We start from the raw sequence: 21932 nt of genomic DNA on the forward strand, positions 1-21932 counted from the left end.
AGCTGTATTTTTAATTTTGTGGTTTGGATGTTAGTTGGAGAATGTATCATGTTAGTCTGAGAATATTTCAGGAATATTAATGAATGAGAGGGTTTGTGAAATACCAAGTAAGGTTGCAGTGAAATGTTGATTACACACATTCACACAATACACTAACATCCACTTTGGGGAAAATGTTACCAAAATAAACAATAAAAAAACATTTTGTAAATATAAAATGATGTAGGGATAACAGTGTAAAAAAAAAAGCAAACAAAAACATGAAGATGATGCAGCTGTTCATAAATCATCCCTACATGATTTTTAAAGGCCTCTAGGATAAGCTTGGCTCCCACAATTAACCACCCTATGCCTTTTCACGTTTTTTCATGGTTGAAGCTGGATGTAGCCAGTGGAATAGTTTTCTGAGCAAACAGAGAAACAGACTAAATGTTAAAAAAAACATTGGGGTTTGAGACTGAAACCACAAGCTTTCAATCCAATATTCATATGCTTATTAAAACCCATCAGGCACATCCATCTCATTAAAGAAAATGAAAACATTGTTCTATTTTACATTTTATTTCCTAATGATTATATTATAATGAATAAAACTTCATTATATATTGAAGTTCGTTGAATTTATAAAGTTTCATTTATATTTTATGTTTGGGGATTGACGAGAAATTTGTCAAGTAGTTGACAACTTAAAAAAGTCTGAGATACTGATATACTGTAACATCATGGTCATGTTAGGGTAGGCATCAGTGTAATATAACTAAGAGTCTAAAACTTATTTTCAAGGCAACAAAGTTGAGTCAGAATGTCTTGTTTATTACAGACTCTTGTAACCATTATGTACTTGTGCATTTTACAGTGTAACTTTAATAAATTTTGATATTGAAAGTTGTATAGGGATGATCTATGTAAAGCTGTATCATTCCTGTATTAAAACTAATTTGTCATTGATTGTTAAGTAAATAGGACAAGAAATTATTTTCTTTTTAAAGAATGGTGTCATAAGATAACATTGGATATGTATAAAATAATAATTTTGGGTGTAATTTTAAGTAGTTTACATTCTCCTAATTGGAGAATTAATGCATGAAAACCTAATTCAAAATCAAGTTGATGGAAACCATTTAACAAGTCAATTATGACAGTCTATTGGTGTTACTTTGCAATTTGCCAAAATAGCAGTATTATATGTATAGTATTTTACAGCCTAGTATAAATATCCTACAACATTAGAAATGTTTTCTGTCGACATCACACACAGACCCACTCAATATATTATTTGACAAGTATTTCCAAAAGTCAAACTGAACAATACTTCTGTCAAAAAAATGTATACTTGGGCTTCAAATGCTCTAACTTATTACTCCCTGTGTTAAAGTTTGCATATCCAACCTTTTCTTGACACTGCTCAAACACACCATTCACTGGAAGATTTTCAAAGCTCCAACAATTTTAAACACCTGAAACAAATTGCATCTAACTCTTTGTGACTGAAATTATTTAAACTGGGTATCATTTTGCATGTGATGAGATAGTCTGTTGGTGTTATTTCCAGAATATTTTCAGTTTAGTAAGAGGAGTGGTTGAGTGATGTCTGGGGCACTTCAACAAACCACTTTGGCCTAAAATTCCTGTAGTTGGGTGGCCTTGGGATAACCTCCCATTGACAGTCATCTGGTTCTGTTGGGCTAGGGTCAACTGATTACCAGTGTTGAGTGTTCTCAGTGAATGTTTTAGGCATTGTGTCTGATACTGGTGTTTGGGTATAGTGCTCATGAAGCCCTGGTGTTGCTGCAGTTTCCGTGTTCACATTATAGTGCTTCCTCTCATAAGGACTCCATGGTGGATATGGTCAATAAAAAAACAGCTATTTGATAAAGGATCATGTCATTAAGACTCTGACCAACAATTTTTGATCTTGCATTCTTTGTCTTCTTTTTTTATTCAGAAGAGATTATAGTGGTTTGCTGACTCTCCAACATCAGTGAAGAAGCTACAATCTGAGGACATCTTGGTGGAAACATCTATTCCAGAACACAACAAAATCCTCCTGAATTCAAAGGCCATTGGGGATATACCGATTTAGGTCTACTCATGTTATTTGGAATTTCTCACAAGAGTTATTGTTGAGAGGGTTTTGAAGAACATCATTTAATCGGAGATTCTTTGCTGATTTTTCCAGCCAAAGGGTTTTTGCAATATATTGTATCTCTGCTCATAAAGAAGGAATTGTGTTGCATACCAGTGTTCTTATTTTGATGTTTACATCACCCATCCATCTGCCACTGTCAAGGCAGGTTATCTGAACTTTAATATCCAGCCATATATTCCCAACCCTTTCATATGTTTCCAGTATTAGCAGTTCAGTCATTTGAAGGCATCTTGTCTTGGTTCTATGATGTTGACTTTGTGATGGAAAGGACAATGATGCCTACAAGTGTCAACTGAACTCTTGTTGCATTAATTGTGGTGGTTCTTACCCCTTTTACTGTCATTCTTGCCCTAAGGGGGTAGGGGAGAAAGAAGCACAGTGTTTAAAAACTGTTAACAATATTACTTATCTAGATGCTTGGAAGTTGTTCTTCTCTACTCCATCATGGATATATAATGCTGCACTAAATTCCACTGCTACTGTAGATCTGCAGAAAGAGCTTTCTGTGCCTCTGTCAATCTTCTTTTCTTTTTTTTTTTTTTTTACATCATGCAAAGGGTGGATAAACGAGTTGATAAATCAACATCTCCTGTCTCTGTCCTCACCACTGCTTCCAGTGACTGCCAAGGTCCATATTCTTCCACCCCAGCTTCAAGTGTCTGCTCGGGTTTATGTTCTTTGGTCCTGAGATGCAGAACAATTATTTACTAACACCCTCAGTCATTGGAATCTGCTAGTGGTGGAGATCTGCTCACTTGACCCAGGATAGGATCCACGGGGATTGACAGACCTTATAGTAAAAACAAACAGCATGGTCATAAACAGAAGGGTTCTCTGCCCTATTCTCCTTAACCAAAATAACAATGGCAACTTTGAAACAGTGAAACTGTCAAGGACTTCTTTCTAATTTGGATGACATTAAGGTCTTGGTTGATTTCTGTCATCCTGTGTGTGTGTGTATGTGTGTCTCTGCTTACAAGAAACATTCCTGAAACTTTCCATTACTGTTCCTTTTGGCAGTTTTCTTTACACCTGAATGACAGATTGTGTGATGGCAAGTTAATGGAGGGATGATACTGTTGATCAGCCAACACATACCCACCTTGCCTGTTCCACTAAATATACCCTTGAAGGCCATAACACACTGTATCTCCTTGGGTCATATTATGACTGTTTGTTTTCTCTACCTGTCTCATGGACAAAGTTATGACCAGTCAGACCTCAGTGCTCTTATAAAACAGTTTCCATTTCTCTTTTTTTTTCTCGGAAGACTTTAATGGATGCAGTCTCCTTTAGGGTGGTGCTGATACTGGTGGGAGGGTTCATTTTGTAGAACATGTGCTTCCAGATCACAACCTTTTTCTCTTCAGTACTGAGTTCTTTACTTGTTTTTATGCACCTAGTCAATATTTTGCTACTGTTGTTTTATCTGTCTGCTACTTTTTTTTTTTTGTGGTGTGTTGATAGTTAACCATGGGGAACTGATCATTTTCTTATCATCACTGCCATCCAATTTGAGTGCCACAGTGGAAGCTGAACCATGCTGACTTGACTCTCTTTTATCTTTCTTTCTCTCCCTCTCAGAACTCAATTCTGCTATTTGTAGTCTTCCATCTATTAATAACTGCATGGAGGCAGTAACTGATTGCATCATTCAAGCAGCTGTTCATTCTATACCCAAAGCCTCTATGTTTCCCATGATATTCATGGTGTCTCCAGCCTGTCAACAGGCATGGAAGGCTCAAAAAGGAGCAAGGTATCTCACCCTTTCCAACGACATTACTTTCTAGCAGGCTCATGCCCATACTTTGCAGGTCAGACATCAATGGAAAATACACTTTCCATTCCTTTTCATCTTGCTCTCCTGCAGTGAAGAAGTTGATTATGTACAGAGCATTACCACTATTCTTGGGGAGAGTTTTTCTCATCTTCCTAACACTCCTGTTTCTTTCTCTGCCTTCTTGGCCATCAAGTCTCAAGTTGGTGGAACTCAAGTTTGCCTTTCATTAGTCTGGTAATGCATCAATCAGGCCTGATGGTGTTCACTATGAGAGACTGCACCATCTCTTTCTTGCCTCTTTTGCTCTCATTTTTATTGTCTTTAACCATATCTGGTAGGAGAATATTTTACTTGATGCTTGGCACAAGGCTATTTCTTAGCTTTTCCTAAGCCTAAGTAAGATTCCTTCTAATTTTCGTTCAATTGCTTTGACTAGCTGTCTGTGTAAGGTTATAGAGATGATACATGTTGAGTGTACAAGGGCACTGAACATCCTTCATGTCCTCTCATCCTTCTGTTACAGAGCAGATCAATGTTCCATACACAAGTTCTATCTTGCCCTAATTTGATCCAAAGTGGACACTTTGTCTCTGGTTTGTGGTTCTGCCAGGACTTCTGCTTTGAAAATGTTGGACTCCACTTATTGTCTGGGGTTTTGGCTCTGCACAGGGGCTTTCTGCACTTCTCCATTTCAGAGTTTGTACATTGAGTCTCACGAACCTCCTCTTTCCCTCTGCATTATGCTAACAAGCTTCAATCCTTAGTGCAGCATCCCACCTGCAATTTCTTCTTTTATCCTTAATATCCAAGGACAGCTGGCTAAATTGAGTCTGGAAATGGATGGCTTTGCTGTTCCCAGTGATTAGCTCATTTCATCATGGTTTATTACCATCCCCAAATGTGACCTTTCTTTGAGTCATCTGAGGAAGGCAGATACTTCCAATTGGAAATACTGTCTTCTCTTTGCTAAACATCTTTCAAACCATTCTTCTATTCCCTTTTATACAGACCATTCAAAATCAAGTGACTCTATGGGTTCTATCATGATTTGTTGTGGCTCAGTGGTTGCTCACAGGATCTCCTCTACAGTATCTGTGTTTACTTTTGAGTTGTATGCCATTTTACTTGCCTTAGATCATGTAGAAGCTGTGCAATACACTGATTTTACTATTTAAACTAAATTTCAAATTTATCTACTGCTCTGAAATTGTTTCACCCAGTTCTCAGTATTTAAAAATGACTGACCCATTTCACTCTATCTTCTGTTTTCATCTAATTTTTCTGGAAATCTGGCCACATCAGTATTTGTAGGAATTAGCTCACTGACATTGCATTTGAATCCCCTCTGGTGCCATCACAACTATGCCTGTCCCATATGTGGAGAACAGTCCTCTATTCAAGGCTCATCTTTGTGCCAGTTGGCAGTTGGTTTGGGATGAACAGTGTCATAACAAGCTTTTTCAGATTAAACCTGCTGTTGCTCTCTGGCCATTTATCTCTGTAAAGATTGGAAGGAGGAAGTTGTTTTGGCTAGGCTATGCATGGTTACAGTTTTTAACTTGTTTTCTTTTATCTGGTGCTGACCCACCAGTGTGTAGCTTTTGTGACACTCAAGTCACAATATCCCATGTTCTACTCTTATGCTGTCATAGCAACCAGGAGCAGTAGCATCATTTTTGATGTGTACATTCTATGGCTTTACCCAACATTGTATGATGTCATTGGCAATGGTACAACACTGTTCAGCTTGATTGTGTTTTTAGGTTTTTGCAGGTTATAGGCCTTTTACTTCTATACAAGTGTTTTTACCTGATTTTTTTGCTTTCTCTAGGTTTTAAGTTTATTTATTTTTACATTTTATAATCTTTTACTTTTGATATTTTACTGATTTAATGCAGGTAACCTCATTACTTTGTCATAAAATGTCAAATAACTAAACCTAACCACTTTATTTTATGACATCAGTGATGACTTTTATGTATCAACTAATATTAATAAATGTACAACAAATAAGATATTGTGCAACACGTAATAAATGTATTAAATTGTTTTTAATGTATACATGTACTATTCAAAAATTTGAGTGGATACAACCCATCTTTAAAGTGCAGGTGTTATCAATAAAATTCTACTTAAGCTCAGCCCTTATTTCTATTGAAGTATAACTGCCATACTTTTATTTTATATTTACCATTTACTTTTGAATGGATTGTTTTTTTTAAGTTTCAATAAATAACTTTAGTTTCTGTGTACTCTAGTTGTGCTGGCAGTGGGTATACTTCTCGATGGTATCACTTGTCACCTGGGGAACACTACTGTAATGAATGCTTTGAATTTTTTTATCGCAGGTAAGAATGATGAAGATTTACTTTTCTCAATTTTTTTTTATAATAAATAAAATTAAATAGAAAAGAAATTACTCTTCCATAAATATGTAATAATTTGATGATAATTTCACACAAATGAAATCATGAATATACTTTAAAGGACTGTTTCTGGTTTGTAAAATTGAATGAGAAAAGACATTTAAAAATTCTTGCTGTTTAGTGTTGAAAGGCAGTAAAATATTATATTGAGTACATGTACATGAGCCATTGAAGCTGTGTATTTTGTTTCAGTCATAAAGATGGATATAATCGCTTCACAAATTGGAAAAAGAAGTGGTCTGCTAATGGAAGAACAGAAGCAACACTGAAATTCTTCATGGTTGATCAGATGCTTCCTTATTGGGTGCAATGTACCTTACCTGAATGTGGGAAGTGGCGTCAACTACCAAGAGATGTGGAGCTGACTTCTATCATGATAAATAATTTTCAATGCAAGTTTGCAGGTCAAAAGGTGATAAGTTCACATAAGTCTTTAGATAAAAGATTTAAATTTTAACAAAGTAAAGTTTTAAACTTTCTGAATTCCAACATTGTTTTTTTCATACACATATATGTCATGTTTCGATTAATTTAGGTTTAAGTGATAATTAGTAACTTGTACAAGTACAGTCAGTTTCACTACAAGAATCTAGAGACCCTTAGATTTCTATGAGCTTCTCTGCTTTTATTGTAGTGTATCTCCTTAACTCACTTTTCATTACATGTAACATTCATTGTGTATTTGTAAGCAAATATCATACAGAAAGTTAATTTTCTGATTTGCAGATAAAATATGTAATGCACAGAGGGTGTGTGTGTGTGTGTATATGATTAATACATTTTCTGTTTTAGAAGACTAATATAAGATAAATTTTATGGTAAATAAATTCAATTTTAGTGCTTTGTTTAACCACTAAATAATACCAGCTGGGGTACCTGTACCCTGGATGGAGGTTATGTAAATTCATGATTAATGAAAGGTTATCTTAGGACATGAAAAATTGTTTCCTTTATACATAATTGAAAACAAATCACCATAAAAACAGCAAAACACAAATTGTGAAACTATAAATTTGCATGAGGAAATACATGCCAAATTTCATGAAGATCCATCAACATGGGCAAAAAACACTCATAAAAATTGCAGAATGCAAAATTGAAAATTTTGTGAGTATTTTCCCATGGACCTAATGAACCTTCACAACAACTTTGTGAACCTGACAATGACCAAAGAAGGTCAGAATGTTGCTCGCTCCTCTACGTAAAAATTTTTCTCAATCCAAATGAGCCATTTTTACATATATATTTTTCTCTAAAAGTAGGTTTTCTCAACATCACTAATTTTGGTGAAGATCCATCTATATTTTGCGAAGTATTTACATTGGACACACCACAGACAGCACTATTATATTTATATAAGTGGCACCAGTGCATTAGTTCAGCATGCAACATATTCATGACATCACACCTACACTCCTGAGAATGTAGAAAAATAATTTTCTCTGTGATGGGAAGCAGATGCGAAACAGGAAAACTCCTATTGCAAATCTACATGCACACTGGATAAATAGTTTACAAAGTTGGAGGTTGCACATTGCAAAACTGGAAAGTTTTTTTCCAGTATTATGTTAGCAAGAGTTTCATTATAGTATAATATCTGTGAAGAGGTTACATGGAAAAAAGTTAATTAGTTGGCTTAACCTAATTAGACATCAGTATCATGACATTGAAATGAGTTATTTGTTATACATATGATTTGTCTACATTTTGCACATATATTTCATTGTTGTGCAATTTTTAATTAATTTCAAACTGTAATAATTACTATGTACATTTTTCTTTACTTTTATTGGTGAAAATGTAAACCAACTTTCAGATATTTTGAGAGAAGTAAGACAAGTCTAAATCACTTTTGTATGTAAAGCATTTATTAAAGCACAACTAAAATGTAATGTGACCTTAAAGTTCTTTGTCAAAACTAGTTTCCTTTAATTGAAGCATTATTTTCTTTGTTTTATACTGATAAAAACAACTGAGTAATTGCATTTGTTTTTTTATTCTTAAACTCTTAGATATATTTCACATTCTTGTAACTTAAAATTCATTTGCTCAAATAAATTTTTAATTTATTATGCAAATTTTTATCGTGTGTGAAGTAGAAAGATAACCTTCCCTTGGGATAACAAGAGATAAAAAATAGACTTCCTGTCAATACTGCATATAGAAGTAACAGTCTTTAGAGATAGTGTACTAAACTTTCATCTATATTTGGTTTTTTCTCCAGAAGGACGAGAAAGCCTGTTTGGTGGAGGAAGATCAGGTAAAATGTTACACTGTAAATTATTATGTCAGTTGTATTCACCCGTCATTAATTATACGTTAAGAAATATTTGTATAAATTTAATGCTTTCCCACATGTACCTGTTTCCCTTTTCTCTTTAACTTGCTTTCCCTCTTTGATGATAGCCACTAATAATTAGCATTAACTTCTGGTTATACTATGCTACCAACTTAGAGCAAAGCTAAAAATCTAGCTTTCAATGAGTGTAACTAATTAAATATACTTTCTCTGTTCCTATATAAAAAGATATTCCAGTGTATTTTTTCCTCAAGTGGGTATCTTTGCTGTTAGTGATATTTTCTGAGGTAATTTGAAACCTAAAATTATTATATATTTTTTTACTCCAAAGTTTTCAAATTAAAAAGTATGGTATCAAAGCATTAAACCGAATGAAACTTTAGAGAGGAAGAGTATAAAATTAATGCTATGTATTTCTCCTGGTATTACTGCTGACTTGTGTATGTATGTTTTGTTTTGTGGTTAATTGCACATACTCTGTATATTCAGGTCCATTAATTGTTGTCATGACTCACAGGTGTCTCTGTGCAGCAATTACAACTTAAAGAAATATAAAAGTAAAACTTAGTATGTTTATAGATTTATTTTTATATGTAAGTTCTTCAAGGGAATGTTAATAAAATAATATACAAAATTAATGAAGTTTTGTGATGAAATTATATGCTCAGAATTTATGCTACCGATGATTTTATATATATACACATATGCAGAGAACTACAAAGTATATACATAACTAGTTATGTTTGGTCACAAATGTGTGTCTTTACGTACAGGAATATTTACTTAAATTTAAGGTCTTATTTTCCTTTTTCTTAATTAATACTTAAGCAAATTTTGCATACAAATATATTTATTACTAGAAGTGCTGTTTTCATGGTTTATTTGCTTCCGTTGCATTGTGAATGCATGACTGGAATAGAAGTATAAGAATAGCAGAGGGTGTTTGAGTAAATTTCTGTATTGTGTAAAATGAGAGTATTAATTTTGTGCAATGCTTGTGAATTGTACTGTTTTAATAACCATGTTTTCTATAAAATATTAAATTTGATATGGTAAATAAAATTAATTTTAGCACTTTTTTCACATTTTTATTTTGTCTGTAAAATACATATTATTCATAATAGTCTTATACTTCTTAGTTACATAAATGTTGTTCTGTGGTAGTGTTATTTATTTCATTATTAAATTCACTGTGCCTCTGTGATAGTTAATATTTGTGCATGTTTGTCTCTAGAGAATTAATCAGGTGTTTACCCTAGACTGGTTAGCCTCTTTAACCCACCCAGCCTTGCTCCACAACTCTCCTGCTGCAGATTTTCTTCATAGGTATTATCCAGATGGGGTGGGTTTAAGCCCCACATGTAGCAGGTGCAAGGTTGTAGGTAGGTGCAACTTCTTGCCTCTTTCATTTGTAAAAAAGAAAAAGTTAAATCTAATAAACTGCTTATATAAGATCTTTCAGTGTCAAAGAATTTTAACCACTATTTATCTTGTCTTTGTTGGTTAATTTTTTTATGTTTAATTTGTACCATTAACACAGATGACACTCAAGATTCAACATTGAACTAACCACACTGTTTTGCTTATTTAACTTTTAACATAACTCAGTTAATTTACAGTTTCACCAGAAAGCTTAAATATTAGGAATATCTGTTCGATTTTGAACAGTTGCTGCAACAGTTGTATGAGCAAACTACTGGGTGAGAAAGCAGTAAATCTTTCAACAATATAAGAAGTCAAGTAAGTGGCATTGCTTTAACATGTTTTAATTATTACAGATCTGTAAGAAAACACATGTATAATAAGCAAGGAAGAATTTCAAGCAATAAAAAGGTTAAGAAACAGTCATTGTTTTAAATAAAACTCATTGTTAATAAAATTGATCTTAAACAATAGTTCTAAATTTGTGTAACTGACTAAAAACACAGTTAAGGCTAAAAGAGGTAAAGTAGAAAGATTTTTTTTGATTAGGAAAGGATAATTCTAATAAAATATCCTACCTTCTCTTGCATAATAGCTTTTTTTTGACTATTGCTGTCTTCTGTTAGTACAAATTTTCAACACACCACTAGCCTTCCACCACCTGCTTCTGTATATCCACGTGCATATGATCATGCACCAGCTCTTGACCAGTAGGACCACAACACCATTCCTGTTGTAACTAATGTCCTCTTCACATGTATCCTAATTAATCACTTCTCAATTAGCAGTAGCCCTGTACAGACGTGCTTGTTTTTGCTCATGGATTTGTCAGTGTTTTCAGTTATACAACTGTTGTTGTTTTTTTTACTAGTTGTTTCAATTTTCTGACTTTGGTATTGTGTAAGTTTTTGCTTTTTTTCAAATTTTTCTCTCTTTGGGGACCTTTTTTTTTTTGTGCAAGTATACTTTTATTTTTGAAAAATCCACACTGTCCATTGTGTGATCATACTAGTTGTCAATTATATTGTAGCTCTTTCTTTTGTAGACTTGATGTACAATTCCAGTTGCTATCCAGTGTTGGTTTTGTGTCTGTCATTTTGTTAGCTGTAACTAAATTGTTTTGTTGCAGGTTTGTGTTATGCACATTCTAGAGATGAAGTATTCTGTAGGACTGCTATTAGTTCTCTCTTGTGGTATTTTATTTCATAAGTATGTTCCTTCCAGACCATACAATCATGGACTAGCATGACAGACAGAGATTGCTGCTCCATGGCATTTAGATTTTTTTACTGTGGACCTTTTGTACAATTCTGGATGCTGCCTAGTGTTGCTTTATTAACCCCATCACTATAGTAGCTCTGCTTTTCAGAATAGGGTTTTGCAATCGTCTATTGCACTATCTCTGTTGATGCAGTCCTTTGGACACTCCCATGCATTTTTCCCCCTATTTTTCTCATTGAGTATGAGAGTGTTTACTACTTACCAGTTCCCAGACACTGGGGTTGTTAGACCATAGAGACTTATCCTCCTGAGGGATTAGCTACATCACTAAATTGAGAGTAGAGCAGTGACATTCTGCAGATGTTGCTGGCATATAGATTGCACTTCCTACTACAGTCCTGATGTAAAATTCTGTATGCTGCCAGGATTTGGTTGAAACAGTCTGCCATGTCATAAGTAAATAAACATACACACACACATCCCTATAACTGCAGTTTGCTTGTCAGACTGAGACAACTCTTCTTCCTTACCATCCTCCAGATGTACATTCCTGGTGGACCAAGTGTTGGTTGGTTGATAGGCCAGCTAAGTAAGTCATCACTTGTATGCTGGCTGGTTTCTCCCTTTTGATCTTGGACTGGAGCTGGACCTCAGCAGTCCATCTTCCTACCATCTACTACATGTTAATTCTTGGCAGATCTGGTGTTGGTTGTAAGTGGATGAAGTACATTTTCCTGCTTGTGCATGGCCAAATATCTTCCTCTTACCATGGACTGGAGATGTCTTTCTGCTGGAGCTTTCTGCTTTTATACCATCTACTGGATGTCAGTTTGTTGGTTGAAAATTGTTGCAAATGGTCAGAAATCTTGGTACAGAAGCTAGTGTTACCTACCAATTCCCATTTCAAAGTGAAGAGGCAGATGTTCTTCAACCTACTGCAGATCTGATTTACCATTCTAGATACCACCTGGTGTTTAGTTGAGGTCAAACTACCACTATGGTCTACCACACCCCTGAGACCCATTCATTGATTGTACATATTCTGGGATTTATTCACTTTTCTGACTTCTGTGTTAACAACACAGTCCCAAAAGTGAAAAGTATTCCTGGATCAGATTTGGTGGGGTTTCCTGCTAAAGTGACTTTTTTTCTCCTTTGATTTCTTACCTCCTTGTCTTTCTTTGAATGCATCATAAACAGGAATCTTTTTTTTTATCAGCCCTCCACCAGTTCAATGTGGGAGTTTAGCTAGTTTGTGAGGGAGGTAAGATACTGTATCAGAAGTTAGCATCTTGCTACAATAAAAATGTATTTTCAATACTTGCATACCTCCTCTCACATTTCCCTCCCAGCCTTCCTGCCTTCAGTGATATATGATGTATGTCTTCTGACCAGTCTCAAAGTGATTAATGAATGCAGATGTGAAGAGGGCACTGGTTATGATAGAAGTGTTGTGCTGCTGTTATTGGTTCATGATCATTTGCATGTGGATATGCAGAAGCAGGAGGTGAAAGGTTTATGGCATGTGTTGAACATTTGTGCTGCTAGAGATCAGTGCTACTCCAGAAAAGTTATTTTATGAGAGGAAGCATGTATTTTTTCTGAAATACATTCTCATGTAAGAAAATGCTAACTTTATTGACTTATAATAAATATTATAAAATGAAACTAACTGATTATCATTCTGGCATAGGCACATACGATCATAGAATAGCGGATTTAAATGTGTTTTAGAACCACTGATTAGAAGTGGATATATTCAGAAAACCAGTTTTGAGAACTCTCAAGAAATAAAAGAAATTAAATTTCAAGATGGAATAAATTGTATTAGTTTTGATATAGTCCTTTTGTATCAACAACATAGAGTTAGATGAGACCATAAATTTACGCATTGAACTTTTGTATCAAAATGACAGTAAAGAATTTCTGAAGCATGTTTCAGAAACTTGAGTTTTTTCCACTAAAGAATCTTTTTTTTTTTTCTCTCTCTCTGTTTCTTTTTGACAGTAAAATTATGACTAATGGTGGTTTTGTGGGATGTAGATTAGCTCTATCACTCACTGATTTCTTCTTGTGGCTACTTTCGAATTGAAAATGTTCTTAGTTTAAACCATTACTGAAACTATGGCAATACTAATTATCTTCAGAGAAACTGAACATTTTGAGAGTTTCAAAACTATTTTAGTAGTATACACAAACATCCCATTCTTAAATTCACTGTTGAGTATGCATTAACCATTTCATTACTGGTTGGATGGAATCTATCCAGCTCATAACTACAAAAGAATCTATTAGATCATCAAAACTCATAGTATAGTTAATGTATGCATATGTTTACACAATTTTGCAGGTTATGATAAACATTACATTGCTTTCATTAACAAAATATCAGGTTTTTCAATTAAATATTAAGATTTTGTAATTAAAGATTTTTCTCATGAAAGTTTCTATTTCAAAATGTTTGACTATCCAACTTGCACAGTAATTTTCATTTTAAGATTAAAAATACTTTTATGCATCAGAAATTTTTAAATTTCATTTGTGAAAATCTTTATAACCTCCAGGTATTTATCAAATATTTTTTAAAGAAAAATCATTTATTTTGTTATTTTTACTAATGAATTGGAATCTCTGTACATGTTTGGTAGATTTGATCAATCTCATAACCACCATAAAAATTAAGAAATAAAAAAAAAAATTATACCTTTTTGTTTCTAAAATGAATACAAATTGTAATTTGAAAACATTAAGATTTTTAGCTTAAATGTCATAACAATATTCATTTATATATGTTTTTTTTTATTATATTTGATCTTTCAGTCATCTGGCTAATTTCATACAAGTTACAATGATGTACCAAATGTGCACTCATGTTACCATATCCAAGAATATAAAAGTGACCTGTTTTGGTGGATTACTGTTTTGTAAAATACTGTTACATTTCAGTTATAATACATTATTCATATTTACCAATAAGTTTTAAACATTTTCTTAAAACATAGAACAAGAACTAAAGCAAACAATCATGTCTTCTAGTTATGACCTTTGTACTCAGTAGCTGCTTGTTGTAGGTTGCTAAACCTTAATATATTTTGCACATGGAAGATGTGAAACAAAATATGGTTTTATATGTACATTTGAATAACCAAAAAATTGTAAGTTAGTATATTGATACTGTAGAATTTCACTATGATTTATCATAGTATTTGGGTGTAAAAAATATGAACTTTCAAATAGTTTTTTTCAAAAGGAGGAGATGATGCCATTATATTTGAAAATAGCTGAGAAAACCACTTGTGGGATATTCTGAGCTTTCAGTTGTCTAGTCACATATCTTATATATATAATATTAAGTGTCTATGCGGGACAGTTTTTTTCAAAAATTGAAGAGGTGAGTGAGGCCACTGTGTTTGATTCTGTACATGAACAATATAGAAAAGGTAGGAGGTTCTTATTCTATATTCTAGCTTTTCATTATTGTTAATTTGAGTTTGTAAATCATACAGAACAAAAGGTTCTGTATTTTGACATCACAAACATCTAATTTGAACCAGTGCTGTATTCAACATACCACATGACAAAAATCAGTATTTAAGTGTGTTTTAAATATTTACTTTCAAATTAAGAAATTAAGTAATGTATGATATGAAAATTTGAATTATAATCAACAGCATGATACCAAACCTTAATGACATAAATTCTTAAAATAGTTTAATAAAATTTTAAGTGCAAATCAACAAATGCAAAGGCATGTCCTTTGACCAACAACCCATTGTGATAGGGTTAACATAACCACTAAATTTTATTCCTACTTCTGTATTTATAATAAAGAAGGTAAATCTGAAAATGAAGGTGAGAAAAATTTTTAAGCTCATATATAGATTACAGTCTCTTTTCAGATATAAGAAATGTATGCCTGCCTTTAAAATTTTTAATGTGGTATATGAATATATAAATGTTTATAGGTTATATAGCATCCAGTACTATGTGGTTAATATATATTGAGCATGCAAACTTAAGATGCACATCATTTTCAAGTATTAAGAAACATGCCAAGTGAATGTAATGAACCTACAAATAGAGGATATTTTAAGATCTTCATCTAACAGACTTAAAGTTGAACAAGCAAAACAGTGTGGTCTATTTACTGTTTAACCTGTACTTCATATTAAAACCATATGAAATAAAAAAACACTGTGGTCTATTTAATGCATAATCTGTACTTCATGTCAAAATAATATGGAATAAGAATTCCATAATTCTATGTTTAAAATAATTTGAAACCAACCAGTATTCTTTCATACAGTGTAATATTATTATTTGCATAACTTCATTATAATAATTGGGGCATGGATAAGAACTGACTCATTTCATTATTATGAATGTTTTCTGTGATTACCAAAGAGTAATTATCTGGTACTAAGAAATAATTGTGTAAATTAGCATGTCAGATGAGATCACAATATTGGTTGTTTTTTTTTTAATAAGATTACAGAAGAAACATATGTTCTGGTTATTATATTTTGTTGACCTTGTTTTATGTTTTGATTTTACATGCCAATAGTATTCCATTAATCGAAACTATGATTGTGGTGGACTTCAGGTAGCATTTACCTTTAATATTAGGCAAATTTACATGGTAAGGAAACACTATTAAACACTTCTTATAACCTTCAAGTTGAGCACAGAACAAAAGTATGATGTTGCAGTCTCTGAAAGTACACTTTGTCATATATGTCATATGTATAATTAATATGGCAGGGGTAAAGAAATACATAAACTGTGTTAACACCCTAACTTTACTTAAGAATGATAAAAATGTGAAAGTTCATACTGTTGCTCTTTTGAACATTCTTATTACTTGAATTAAAAACTTTAATAACAAGATATGGGCAAGTACTTTAATTAATGCCTTCATTAATGGTAATTAGACACATAATAGACAATTGGCAAAGATTTTTGAATTTTAAAAAATTCAAGCTATGGTGTGCACTAAATTTGATGCTAAAGTTTGGTTTAATAGTGGAATTAAAGCTTATCACTGGAGTCACCAGTTTATTAACATGATAACTTCACCATTAAAGCCATTATCAGCATGAAATTTGTCACACCTATTGATATCACAAAGACATTTACCAATTTCCTATTACAAGTCTAATTACCACTAAAAGAGGTATTAATTAAAATTAATTGCTCATAACTTGTTAACACTGCAGTAAATTTGCAAAGTTTTTTAATTCAAACTATAAGAATGTTCTCAAAAAGCATGTGTATCAGTTATCACATTTATATCATTCCTGATTAAAGTTATGGTGTTAAAACAGTATTTCTTTATCCCTACTGTACTTGTTACACTTATGACATGTATAGCTTAAACTATACTGTCAGAGATAGCAACATCATACTTTATTTTGTGCTCAATATGAAGGTTATAAGAAATGTTTAACAGTAGTTCCTCAGTGTAAATTTGTCCAGTTTTAAGGGTCAGTCCTACTTTAAGACTTAACTGCTATATCATCAGAGTGGAATTTGTGGCAAAATAGACCATGTGACCTTTCACTTTCTTTGCCAGAATTATGTGCATATCTTGTGAGAAATCAAAGCAGATAGAATGCATGTAGCTTATTTCACATACAGGGTGGCCCATAAGTCCCTTCCCATCCATATATCTTATGTATCCAGTGTATCTGTGTGCTGTCCCTCGTTCTTGCTGCATAATATTATGCGATGCCATCTTCTGTAAGACATCTTTCTCAACATAGCAGGGGTTATTGTTCCAAATGCCAAGGTAACAGCTGCCTTCAAGTCATCATTAGTATTATAATGTTGTTTAGACACAGTGTGGATGGGTAGGGACTTACGGGCCACCCTGTAGTGATGTAATACAGGTTGTGTAACATACAAATAATATAGATGATGATATAGTTGCAAAATCCTGGTCATCATACAAAATTAAAACATGCAACATACTGCATTTATTTAATTACATTTGAAAACCAGTGAAATTATTTTAGTAAATATATAACTCGAGTACTGATTTTGTTGTTAGAATCTCTTTGATTTTGTTTGCTGAGTACAATTGTGTGACAGTTTTTTCAAGTGGTATTTATTAAGTCCTAAGGTAGGAGAAAATTTAACTTTGGAATTTAAGATAAAATAATAGTACTCAAATTGTAGTTTAATATGTGATAGTTGTTTTGAAAATGCTATTCAACTCTCCATAGAATTGAGAGGTACTACCATAAACCAGTACCAAAACGAGTTCTGAATACATGTCTGATGTTGATTAAAGCTCATACTCCCTACATGTACTAATGTGTACTGTGCCAGTCTGTCACACAATCAGCAGTAGACCATAACCCTTCACCAAAAGGAGAGTGACATACCCTCCAGGCACAGTACTTTCTTTGGGCACAATGTGTATACCAAAAGTTTATTCTTTCCTTAGAACTCCTTGTGATTTAGTGTTTTATTTTAATTACAAATTATGTAGTTTCCATATGCATTATTTTAAACTTTATTTGAGGTGTTCTCTTTTTATCTTTATTTTCTTGATTTCAGAAAAAAGAGATTTTACTAATTTCAGTTTGATTTTCTGATACAAATTATCTTTTATTTAGATTGACTTGATTTTATTCTGTTAATGAAATTACAATATTTAAGACACATATTCCAGAATTTCAGATATGGTGTCTTTGGCAGGATTATTTTCCATTGTTGTTCACCCATTTAGTCAGGTTTTGATAATTAACATAAATTTTCACTGTTACATCACTTGTATTTGATGGGCATGCCAGATTTTCTATTTAAAAAAGAAGAAACAATAAACAGTTTCTTGGATTGTCCTGACACTCAAAAACAGGGTCTTCGATTATTGTTTCAGTGGCCACTGAAAACTTTCTGGTGGTCAATGATGTTACTGCTTTATGCACCTGATGGTTAATTCCATTCTGATCTTGGATCTGGGTTTCCTGACCTCCTGCCTAGTCATTCTTGTTGCTTTTGATTTTGTTTAGCTGTTTTTTTTTCATTAGTTTCTGTTTCTAATTCTTCCATTCACAACAAGAAATAGACAATCTCACCTTCATCCTGTACTGATTTTATTATGCAGGTATATGACATTCTTTTTCTGTAGTAGTTTTGCTGATTCTTAGGCTCTGGCTCTATGAGTCTCCTCCTCCTTTTGACTGCCTTTTCTCCCTCTGCTGATATTTGTGTTCATGCTTTTACCTGTTTATCCCAGTTTCATACCATGTTCCAACTTCTTTTTCTTTCTTTTTTTGAGTTTCAGTCCTTTTAGTCTCTTCTTCCAACTTATAATCTTTTTCTTCTTTGTCTCTCTCTCCCAGACTTAATCTGTTTTCTTCATTTTGCTTTTATTTGTTTATTCTACTTTATATCTATGCTTTACCTTCATTTTAAGGCTCTATATTGCAACCATAATAGCTTCATTGGGGAAAATTGTACTTGCCCACTCAATTTGTTTTGTTTGTTTCTAGGATTTTCTTGGTCTTAGATGTCTTACTTTCTGGTATTTTCTTCCCATGGTCTTATCTTAGAAACCTTTGTATGATACCATTTTTGTTTTTGTATAATGAAATTTGGGAGCAGTTCCTTTTATGTTGAAAAGTTGAGTTGCCCCTCTACTGCTCCTTGTCCTGTCACTACTTTTCAGCATCCTCCCTCTCACAGAGAAAACCATCACAAAGGTGACTTTTCTGGTGCCACTTCTCAATTACAGTTTCTTGGGAGCTTGCTTTTCCCACTTTATGGACCATGCAAACCTTTAGCAGAGAACGTTTGGATAACGCTGATGCTTTCCCTGTTTTTTACATAACCAGTCTCCTCTTTTCACCACAATTCCCTCAGATCTTTTGCACCTAGAGAAGGCTACATCTTCTCTTCAGATTCTATGTGCCATGGAACAGGCCTTCAGTGCTGCTCTTGGATTTTTCTTCTGTCTTTTTATCATTCCCATGAAGACAGGTCACCAATTTTCTATCATCCTTAAACCAACTTATTGTCATCCCTCAGTTCAGGATGAATGATTTTTTTCAGTATGAGATGAGTGCTCTCTCTCAGACTGTGGATGATCAAAGTCATTGTGTTCAGATGCATTTCTTCACATTCTGATTTTTTCAACCACCTATCCTTCCAATGGTTTGTTCACAATACTAGAATCTCTGTTCCAGGCCCTTCCTTTCAGTTTTTCAAAAGAGTTGTAAGAGCATTTACATGAAGAATACATTCATTTGCATGGCATTTCCACTACTAGATGGTAACTGACTTCTTGCACCATTCATGTAAACATACTCAACTTCAAACTCTTAAGGAGTAATTTTAAGTTGACAGGTCAAGTTTCCTAACTCTGTCTTGGCCTCTATTCAGTATCTAATTATCTTTGAAGTTAATTTTTTCTCATCTTATTTGCAGAATAAGCATAGTTGTCTCCTTTACATCTTCAAGACATGAAGTTTCTGGTTACCAAACTTCTCATGTTTTCTTCTGTTCTGGCACAAGAGCTTTTCCTTTTGGGGAATTCTGACTTGTTATGAGTCTTGTATTTTCTTTGAAAATATCCATATATATCCTCTCCAGTGGACTCTGACCTACCATTCATTTTCATTGATTCATTCCAGCGCTAGCCACCGAGCAAGCAATAAGTGCTGATATCATGCTGTTTAAGATGCCAGGACCTGTCTCGCCAGTGACCCCACCGGTCTCCCCTGTTATCATCAACAGCCTACCGCCCAACCTCACACCACTTCAAATAGCCACATTCATCACCCAGGCCAAGCTGGGTGCAACTATTGACCTGTCTAGGACTCGAATCCTTCATCAGGGAGGTATCCTCATCCAGCCCTCTACACCTGGAGATTTCTAATACTTAGGCTAACCATGGAATACTATATTAAACATCAGTTGTTTCCTCACGAAAAGTTCAGTTAGACTTTTCTCAGTGTGTCTTAGAGGTGTTCACCCAAGTATCGACCCAGACGAAATCAAACAATCCATGAAAATCAGACCCAAACCAGGCTACATGCAGTTCATTGTATTTTTTCTAAGCATACTAACTGGCTCACCCACTTCATCAAGATAGCAGCAGCTTCAAAACAAAGTGCTGAATACATCTTGCACAAGAGGTGTTTCTACCATATCTTCCATTTCAGTGTTGAACACCCACTCCACCCATCAGCAGTTATATAATACTCCCAATAGTCAAGTATTGATTCATCACTCAATCCAGATCCAATTAGGAATAACATCTAAACATCCTCTTCCAGCTCCACATTGACACCCTCAACCTCCATCACCAGCAACATGTCTGGACTCGCCAACCCAAAAAAAACACGACAAATTCTGCCATACAACAGCTGTAATTTCAGGCACTACAACCTCAAGCCAAACACAAACCACACGATCTAAGACTGCAAATGCATCAGTTCAGACTGATCTCATGAGTACAAACACTCAGAAGGTACAAACTAAGATTGCAAGAAGACACAAATGAGTCCAGACAACCAAAGAACAAAACACCAAGGGAGCACAGTTTGAATTCTCATCGGTTCTGTGTTCTTCATGTGCTTGTGCTTTTAATCTACTACCCGATTACCCAGACCTTCCTTTTTCACCCACGAGTGTTCATCAGATCAACAAGACCCCATTAGCTGCAGTCCAGCTGAACAGTGAGGTGGACTCACCCCCCCCCTTTAACCCTTTCTCAATGACCAAACATGCAAGATGTGTTAGGGAAATAGCCCCTTACTTTGATTTGAGCTATTACCCAGACCCTCCTTCTTCCTCAAGTTAACTAAACAGGCACCAGCTGGATTATTGGCACCAGCCAGTGAAAGTGGGTTTTCTCGGGGTTCTTCTGTTTCCCCCGCATCAAAACTGTGGCATCAGATTTATAGATCCCAGCTGCCCTGAAGGACCCTAAGTCATATATCAGTCTTTGATTTTGTGACATTCATGCATAGCGGGTGCTCGGTGTCAGTTTTTCATCTTTTTTGTCTGCTCATGATCTTGACTCTAATATCATTACCATCAGGATGATCTCATTTTACTTCATATATTGATTTTTTTTTTTCTTTTGGGTCACTTGATCAAACTCAAATCAAGAGTGGGGCTAAGAGAAAGTATCTTTCTGAGTATCCCTGGTTATCTCTATTTCCTCAGGGGATGGAGAACTTAAACTGAAACAACTGTCAGTATTTTGTTTGTTTTGACCTACCATAAAAATGTTTTCTGAGAGACAATGTCTATTTTTGTATCTCTCCCTACATCTATTAATAGCTCACCATCATGATGCCTTAGTCAGTCTGACATGACCATCAACATCCCTTTTCCTCATTTTACATAGACTGATACTGTACACAGATACATCTGTTTAAGTGTGATACAGTTCTGGACACCTGCACCTTTATTCTGAGGTATGGTCTCTTTTGGGCCCATGACAAACACATTTAGTTGTCATTCAGTCATGTCCTTGGAGCTTTGAATGTGGAAAGTTTGCTCTCCCAGTTTGTGCACCATGGACTTCCTTTGCAGAAAATGTTTGCATCGCACAGATGATTTCTTACGAGCATTTCATGTTTTTACACACTCAGTATTCTTTTTTCATCTTTTCATCAC

The 21932-nt window shown here is 34.1% G+C and overlaps 1 protein-coding gene across 8 annotated transcripts in view; it reads left to right on the forward strand.

The window, feature by feature from the left end:
* Positions 1–21932, forward strand: part of LOC143252684 (lysine-specific histone demethylase 2-like) — a 71555-nt gene that overhangs the window by 10470 nt on the left and 39153 nt on the right. For all 8 annotated transcript variants that reach the window (XM_076505208.1, XM_076505213.1, XM_076505209.1 and 5 more), the window contains exons 3-6: positions 6188–6277; positions 6548–6767; positions 8580–8615; positions 9889–10036. In XM_076505208.1, coding sequence (XP_076361323.1) covers positions 6188–6277; positions 6548–6767; positions 8580–8615; positions 9889–10036 — 494 coding nt within the window. The remainder of the gene's footprint in view (positions 1–6187; positions 6278–6547; positions 6768–8579; positions 8616–9888; positions 10037–21932) is intronic.

The sequence above is a fragment of the Tachypleus tridentatus genome, chromosome 6, assembly GCF_004210375.1.
Source record: "Tachypleus tridentatus isolate NWPU-2018 chromosome 6, ASM421037v1, whole genome shotgun sequence".
Classification (NCBI taxonomy): domain Eukaryota; kingdom Metazoa; phylum Arthropoda; class Merostomata; order Xiphosura; family Limulidae; genus Tachypleus; species Tachypleus tridentatus.